The 9,220-nt window shown below is 33.2% G+C and overlaps 1 protein-coding gene across 1 annotated transcript in view; it reads right to left on the reverse strand.

Annotated features, from left to right (window-relative positions):
- LOC105621952 (neuroligin-4, X-linked) overlaps positions 1-9,220 on the reverse strand; it is a 36,617-nt gene that overhangs the window by 1,079 nt on the left and 26,318 nt on the right. Inside the window, exons 4-8 of the mRNA XM_012203387.1 lie at positions 6,691-6,923; positions 5,631-5,843; positions 5,009-5,147; positions 669-820; positions 472-590 (exon numbers count right to left, since the gene is read on the reverse strand). Coding sequence (XP_012058777.1) covers positions 472-590; positions 669-820; positions 5,009-5,147; positions 5,631-5,843; positions 6,691-6,923 — 856 coding nt within the window. The remainder of the gene's footprint in view (positions 1-471; positions 591-668; positions 821-5,008; positions 5,148-5,630; positions 5,844-6,690; positions 6,924-9,220) is intronic.

Genomic DNA, 9,220 nt, shown 5'->3' on the forward strand with positions numbered 1-9,220 from the left:
ATACTCGTATTACAAGGCTTATAATTAGAGTTTAGAAATTAAGTTCGGTAAATAGATATTAACTGCTTGCGTAGTCTGATGAGCTTCTAAACAAGAAGCTAAACTAGGAAATTTAGTATGTGTATGTGTGTGTGTGTGTGTGTGTGTGTGTGTGTGTGTGTGTGTGTTATTTGAAATTAGAAATTTTCTAAAATCAAATTTTATAAAAATCAGATTTTCTTTTGAAATATTTTTATTTTTTCTATATCCGCCATATTGAATATTTTTTTAACTTTAAAATCGAATAAAGCATTATCGAATTAGCTTATAAGTTAAGTTTCAGTTTGAAAAATGGACAAGCAATTTTGAAATTAAAGGGGATGTGCCGAAACAAAGGGTTTAAAAAAAATATCAAAAAGGAATAAACTTTTTTACGATGGGAAGATTTTATACAAGAATATTAAATTAAAGAGAAACATTACAAAGACTCACCTATGCTAAGATATTTTTTATGGACGGCTTCATAAGCTGTCCAGTCGATATTTTTAAACTTGGTCCTTTCCGGTCTGGAACCGAGGGGTCCGGGATCAGGAGTGCCCTCGTTCGGATTCCTGACGAGGAGCATCGTTAATAGTAAACCTTTTATTTTATGAGAATATTACGAAAGATGCTTTTTTTCCACAACTTACCCGGTACGTGCAAAGTTTGTCAAATAGAGTATTACACTCTCGGAGAGCGCTATCTCGGCTCTAGTATAATTCTTCGGCCAATGAGACAAACCTCCAACCAGGGGCGCTCCGAAAAAATATGGCAGCTCCTCCCCGTGGATACATCCCGGCCTCTAAAATAATAATTAACATGATATATGATAAAAGTTTAAGCTTATTTTATAAAAATTAGGGGTTTTCAGATCCTTCCGTGTCCAGATTCATTCTTGAAATGCCAACGTTTCGTGAACTTTGCAGTTCACTTCATCAAGGCGAAGAGCAGCCTGATACTGAGCTGTTCCTCCGAGTCGTTTCCCTTTTATATATTATGCTACTTGTTGAAAGAAGAGAATTGTAGGTGAGAGAGAGAGGGAGGGGGTGGAGAAAATCGGTCAGTCCTCTTTAAGGGAGAATAATTTTCCATATTTTATTTATGTTGTAGCCATTATCTCTATTCAGATTGTTAGGGTGTTTTTGTATCTCTATGACTTCTCTATACTTTCTTGGAAAGTATGATATAATGTTGGCTATTGTGATCGTTTTGTCAAACAGTATTTGATGTCCTGTTTCGATATTGTGTTCTGATAGTGCTGATTGCGTAATGTGTTTTAACTGACATCACGTTGATGTTCTTTTATCCGTAGGTTGACCATTCTCCCAGTTTCTCCAATGTATACTTGCCCGCAGGAATAAGGTATTTTTTATATTCCTGCGGAACTGAGTGGAGGTCTTTGAATCTTTAGAATTTCTTAAGATTTGTCCTATCTTTTTGAGTGGTTTAAAGATAATTCGAATATTATATTTGTTTAATATCCTGCCAATCCGATTTGTTGTTCCTTTGATATATGGAAGAATGGATAGGATTCTCTCTGATTGTATGTCAAAGATCGTTGTCTTGTTTGCATGTTTATTGATTGTTTTGATTATGTCTTTTTTGTCGTGTCCGTTTTTCTGTAAAGCTGTTTTTAAGTGAGTTCTGTCTGTAAATGTTCTTTGTCAGAGATGATGAAAGCTCTATGTACAAGTGAATTGATTGACTATTTTTGTGTTGTTGCTGGGTGGTGGTGTGACTCGGCATGTAAGTATCTGTGTGTTGGTTTTCTGTACACTTGATGGCCTAAGGTACCGTCAGCTTTCTTTAGAGATAAGAACATCTAGGAAGGGGAGTTTTCCGTTTTCTATGAAGTGAAGTCTATGTCTATGGTGAAGTGAATATTTGAAGTGATTGTTGAGGAATTTACGGAGTTCGGCCGTCTCCATATCACGAATGTGTCGTCTACATAACGGAACCAAATTTCTGGTTTTTTGAGTGTTTTTCTGAGGGCCTTTTTCTCAAAATGAAGATGTTGGCGATTACAGGAGAAATAGGAGAACTCATTGCCACTCCAACAAGTAGCGTAATATATAAAAGGGGAATGACCTGGAGGAACAGCTCAGTTTCAGGCTGCTCCTCGCACTGATGAAATGAACTGCAAGGTTCACAAAACGTTGGCATTCCAAGAATGGATCTGGACACGGAAGAGATCCGCGAAACGCATAATCTTTATAGAAAGGAAGTGGAAGTCTCAAGAATATTGTGCTTATTTTATTTTTAATATAAATAGGAGTTAAAGTAACAATATAAATAGGAATTTATTTCTGTTTATATGCCCTTATATTTAATTTTATCTCTTTTTCTATACATATAATATAATGTGATAATAATATGGTAATATTATAGTTTAAGATTTTATGCAAGAGTATATGAAGATTGTCTAGGATAATTTTTGACGCTGTGCTTGAATTTGTCATTAAACTATCTCTATTAGATTCTATTTTTAAGATGTAGGTGAAAAAAAAAACATTTTTCTCAATATATAGTGAAGTTTTATTGAAATATACAAAAACAAATCAGACAAATCTTGAGCAATTAAATTTTTTTCAAAATTTATAAAGTAGTGTAATTTTCTTGAGTTTGTATCTCCTTCTTTCTTTTTTCTCTTTAAATAGATATAAAAATTAGTTGATCCGAGATGACTCCGTAGCTTTAATAATTCAATCGCATGGTCAAAGCGAAAGGGGAGGGAATGAAAAGATCAGGACGGAGTGCGAATCTAACCATGGAATTTTTTCCGAGGAATCCTCTTTCACGCTCGATCATACGAAAGCACTCATGGAATCTGCCGAAGTTATAGGTGCACCTACGATTTCTCGTTGAAATTGTAAAAATACCTCAGCCTATTCTGCAAACTTCAAGTTTGCCCGCCATTTTAACAAGCTCGAGTGCAGAGTTTGCGTCCTCGAAAAATTCGAATTATCCACGAGAAATAGCGGAATTGTGTTTTTATCCGTAGCCGACTTTTAAAGCGATTTTTATGTTCCAATTCGAGATCCAAGAATAAAATACGATTCAATAATTGTTATTAAATAACAGAATTGGCGGTTGATGTTAACAATTACAGAATAAACTGTTGGAATGATTAATGAATAATAGCAGTAATCAAATCGCGATTAAATTATCGTTCATTAAACAGGAAATAATTACTCTTTTGATCATGATCACGTTTTGATGAATTAACATGTATCAACATATTCTGTTATGACTCATTTTGCAATAACTGATTAGCAATTAGCTTGACGAAAAATGTGAAACTAGACATTTCTCGAAATATTAAATAATACATTAAAAATGTTTCAATGTTTCGTCGAGTTATAGGTATATTTTACTTTACAGCACAGGAATATAAAATATCCAGTTAACGTTATATTCTTGCGAGGCAAACGTTCTACGAATGCAACCGAAACGTTTTTCTGGATGCAGTCGTGCAGACGCAATAAGTTCGTTGCAGCGTTTACGCGCGATCCTTATTCTTCGTTGACTTCATGGCGCGAGACGGGAGGGCGAGACGAGGGTGCGCGTTGAACGTTTAATGCACTTTCATTTTGCTGGTGACGGCAATGGTGATCGCCAGGTCGAGGTGCCAGACGATATTCGTATGCAAAGTGCACCGGGTGTAAGGCATAAAGGTGCCGGCAGAAATGACGGCATGGGGTGAAAAGGAAAAAGTGCGCGGAAGCTGCAGGTGCGAGGCGAACGTGGAATTTCAAATCCTCCTCCTCCTCCTCCTTCCGTCTCTCTCGTTCGAGTTTCTTTTTAAAATTCCACTTTTCCGTTGTTGTTTTTCGAATTTACGGAGAGATAAATATGGTGATAATTTATGCAGCGAAATTTTATTTTTCGTGAAAAGTCGAAAGAAATTTTTAACAAGAGGATTATTCTTTTCTCCTGTCAAAGACCTAAAAGTTTTTAATCTCCTTGTATCCCACAACATATTTATAAACTGGAAACAAATTTTTTTTAACTTAATATTTCTTTCGAATGGTACTAAATAAACATTTACTTGCAGTAAATAAATATTTATTTAATACAAAAAAGTGACAGTTCAAATCAAATTAATGATTTTTGTATCAAACATATGTTTAATAAATATTTATTATACTTAAAATTATTCAAACAAATATTTATTAAAATTCAGTATTCTTTTCAGTGTATATATTACATATAATATATTCGTATTTATACTTTTGTTTACTCCGTGTACTTTACGTACACATGTGGGTCACAGACTATTTGTAAGGTGCACCAAGAATACATATCTTGAGATAATATTCCGAAATTCCACGCAGTGGTAATAACTGATCTCATCGATTCAATTTTCGGATTTCCTTTTACACATCCGTTTCTTGTTAGACATTCGGAAGAGAGAAGTGTGGATATTGCTAATATATATGTGACATTAATAATCGCGCCACTGAAATTCATTCAAAGTTTGAAACTAGGAGGTATAGGAAAAGGGAATGAGAGAGGAAAGGGACCGTACATCCTCCCGTATCCTCATCGTAAGTTTCTGAAATCAGATATGAGCAAGAGTCGCCGCCATGTTGTCGTATTTCCGGTGAATCCCAACTTCTGTCTCATATATACCCGTGACTTTAATAAATGAATAATATGAAAAATATGGAAGAGATCATAGGAAGTAAACCGAATTTATCTCTTCTGCGCTATTTTTTATTAATGGAACTTTTTAATACGCTTTTTAACCGTTATATACATATTTAAAGTCTATAAAGGTATGCAAAATTTATTGCAAAACAGATTTATTATTAAATTCTACAATTTGAAAAATAAATTGAATAATATTCAAAATATAGATTTTGGTAATAATATTAACAGTTCCAGATTCTTTTTTTATTCTCTAGATTTTCCAACGTCTAGATTCTTCTTCCGTCTAGTTCTTTTTCATTCCAACTTGTGCGATAAAAAGTATATTCTGATAGCAAACCTGAGGATAGTCTCCGAATTTCGTTTGATAGTCGAAGACGTACAGATAGGAGTTTCTGTGGGATTGACTGTGAAGATCCGCGGTTCTCGTTGCTGGAGCGACTGTATTCGCGTCCCCCAGGGCTTCGAGAGTCTCGTCCCTGAAAAAGATGTATTTTGTGGTTCTTTTTTTTTTCTTTTATAAATATACTCCGTAAATTTCTTCCAAACTCTGACTGAAAATAAATTTAAAGATGAATATTAAAATTAAGATAAATAAAATATAAAATATAAACTGAATTATAATTGAAGGAAATTCTGCAAAATTTAAGTTTATATATATAATTATTTTTGTTTTATAGCAAAAATAGTACAATCAAAATAAAAAGAATAAAAAGAATATTTTAAAATAAAATGTTTTTTCAATAAATAAATGTTGGTTCATAATAATAAATATTGAAACAAATAATTGTAGTCTGAAGAACTAATAAATGTACTAAATAAATGTCACGATTGATTTATTCGCTATCAATAAAATAAATAATAGCTGGAGATAAATTAAAATAGATACGTAACGGTAATTAAAATAAATAAAAATATTGTTATATGAAATTGGTTTTCGATCAAATTTCTTTAGAATTTACCTAATATTAACAGGATGTTGCACGGGTCGTTCCCAATCCGTATACTCGTTTATTATAGTTGCTAGGATTTCCGGCTGGTGATACGTGTATGTGTTCCGCACGAATTCGCGCAGAATCTTTGTCCTTCTATCAGCTTCAATCCCGTACTGAGCATCGTCGGCGGTTAACGAAAAATACGCCTCGGAACGAACAACACCGACCATCAAATCATACCTGTGAATGCAAGAATTTTTCTTTAAACTGTTTAAAAGAGATAAAAGAAGTTTCTCACAAAATATTAAGAAGTTTACGATTTACAAAATATTTTCAGATTTATAAGCTTCGTTTTTAAAGTACAAAAAGTTTCTTGCGGTATGAAAAGTTTACTTTTTAGCCACGGATTTTGCAAATCTTGTGGAATTGTATTTATATAGAAATTCCAACAGTACGCATTATTCGCTGAAAAAAAATTGGTTGCTGCAACAATTTAGGTAGTAAAATATGGCATAGCATTTTTATATGTCTGTAGCAACCAGTTTTTGGTTGTAACAGCAAATCTTTTAGTTGAGTTAGCCTATTCACAATGTCAGTATATTTTGATAGGGTAACGCAAGTAAAAATTTACTGCTACAACCAAAAACTGGTTGCTACAGACATATAAAAATGCTATGCCATATTTTACTACCTAAATTGTTGCAGCAGTCTTTTCTTTCAGTGTTGCTAATAGAAAATTTTACAATTCATAATTAATAATTAATAATATAATTGTAAAAAGTTTAAGCGACCTCAATTTGAATTCATAAGATTCTTAAATACTAGGATACTTAAATACTACTCTTTCATTTATACTTCGGACGCTAAGCTTTTTCGAGCCTTTACATTCTTGTTTACACGAGTTTTTCGTATTTTTCAACGAAGAATAAAAGAGTTATTCTCAATGTTGTAGGATGCGATTTTATCTTTCTTGGTGATATTCCTTCAGAACTCCGATATTGTGTATCTCGCGCTATTTATTTTCCCTTGCCTCAATGCTCGATTTCGCTAGTTATAACGATTGAAACAAAAAGAGGAGTTACGATACCTCGACAGTTTCGCGACGACATCTTTTCTCAGAAGGATGTTGTTGAGCGTATTGATCGTGTCGACTTGCAGGGTGTAGTCCTGATCCTCGGGATCGCCAGGATCGATTATAACGCCGTCTATACTGGGTCCAAAAGCTGGTGCGAACTCTAGCCCTTTAACAGGCACCGATACCAATTCACTCAAAGACACATCTCTCAGACACTTTAACAGAGCCTGAGGATCTTCCGCTACCTATAAAAAATAAAATCGACACTTCAGAAAAATCATGACGATTAGAAACTACCATATTATTTATTACTATATTTCATTTTTTATATTTAAACGTATAAAAAAGAGGGACATTAATGTTTTTAAATCTTCTATTTTTCAATCTTCTTTTACAAAGCAAAAATAAGATAACAAAGTTTTCCATGTTTAAGAGGAAATAGCTGCCGCAGTCATGATTTTTAATAAATCTGTAAACATTTTTTAAAAATATTTTTAATATAGATAAAAGTACATTATATTTAATGAGGAAAGAATCTCCTCGTATTTGGTTCGTTACTTTTTTCTTAAGAATTCTTGAAAAACTGCTATTTTTAGCTCGTTCAAATTTAACCATCTCCTCTCAAGCAATTAAAAAGAATATAATTTTAGAAATTAGATTCTAGGGAAATAAGTAAATTATAAAATTATATTCCTGATTTAATAATTCGAAGAAATTAACAGAATCATTTGTATTTAATTACAGTAATAAAACGTAACTATATGTAATATAGATTGTGATTAAGTTTAATTACAATCATGAGCAACGTAAAAAATTAAATGATCGCTGTTAATATTTTCATCGACATTTTCGTTTAGAAGATAAAGCTCCAGATTGGCCATATAGAACTTGTTATCATTACAATTAAGACCATGAACCGCGGGATATCCTATTAACGCGGGATAACCCTCGTAACATTAAACGCGATTGTGCTGGGTAATTTTATCAGGATGAGAATCGGCACAATCAGACGCGTTCCTCGTTCGATCGAAAACGATGGTCCATGTATGGACGGGCAATTTGCACACACGCAGGACGTCGCATTTAGTCAGCGGGTGATTCGACATTCGATTGCGGGTCACCGCCGTGTCTGCGTTGAGAGCTGGATTTCCAAAGACGATTACCGACGCTAAAGCAATTCATTTGCGTGCGACCCCGAAATTAAAGCGAATCGCCTGGTGAGGCCGATGGGCTCTCGGTCCAACTTCGGGCGCCGTCGAATTTAGCTGAGAGACGCACGAAAATCTTGTTTACCTTGCTGGCGATGTGTGCCAGTGCAGGGTGGTAGCCTCGTTAAGGCCGCACCCACCTTGTTCCGACGGTACATCCTCGCCGGGAAATGCCGCCGGAAAATGTCGACCCTTTCCCGACACGATCCCGCACATCCCGCGCGAAACGCGTCAACTCTGAAACGCCTTCCGCTATGCTCGGGCGATTTGCCACATGAGTTATCTCGTGCATTATGCGCAGTTTATCGCGTGCGATAAACAGATGAAAATAATAAACTTTTTTTTTTGAAAAATGAGGAAGCATTTGTTGCGTGAACATAACAAGAATATCGTTTAAGGATATGTCAATACGTATTTTTTTATCAAAATGAAGAAAATGCATTATAACAAAAACAAATACAAGAAAATTATAGATTTTTTTTATGTTGTGTCTATTTGAAAATTTAATATAAAAAGGTTGCCGGCTATTTAGAATCTCAATTAAAAATTATTTTATTATAAGAAGTTTTTGACATGTTTCATAAAAAGAAAATAAAATGAGAAAATTTTCATTTAAATTATATCATTAAATATAAGTATTGATTTTATTGAACTTTATGTGTGTACATAATACTCATTAAAAAAAATAAATAGTAAAAAAGTATAAATTTTAATTTTTTTGCACATATTATATCTAATATTATATCTAATATAATATCTAATATCTTAAGGATGAATGTGTTATCACACAAAGTTACCAAAAATATAAAATTTGCATAGATTATTCTATTACGTATGTGTCACAAATTTGAGTATAATTTTCTTATCAATATGAAAATTACTTAATTTTCTGGTTTGTTTTATTTCTTATATAAAATCGCATTTTATATGCATTTTAAGTGCAAATTTAATCAGCGTTACAAATTAAATCAGCTTTTTTATTTGTACCAATAAAACTCTAATAAATAATCGCGCAAAAGGTTATTTAGATTCATTTCATTTAAAAATTATTTACCTATAAAATTTCAGGTAAATATCATTATTTTAAACCAATATAAGTCAGATTATTTGTTGTTTCATTTTTTGATTTCAGGGCATATTTATGGTCAAAAGTTTTTAGCTAATATTAACCTTTTTTTGACTGATTGTACAGGCAAAATATCTTTAAAAATGAATCGCTTTGTTCAATGAACTGTTGGAAAATAAATATATAACTGCGAGAGAGAGTGTGTGTGTGTGTGTGTGAGAGAGAGAGAGAGAGAGAGAGATCTTAGAAAAAAGATCTGCAACAAAAA

This window comes from Atta cephalotes (assembly GCF_000143395.1).
Source record: "Atta cephalotes unplaced genomic scaffold scaffold00038, whole genome shotgun sequence".
In the NCBI taxonomy this organism is placed as follows: domain Eukaryota; kingdom Metazoa; phylum Arthropoda; class Insecta; order Hymenoptera; family Formicidae; genus Atta; species Atta cephalotes.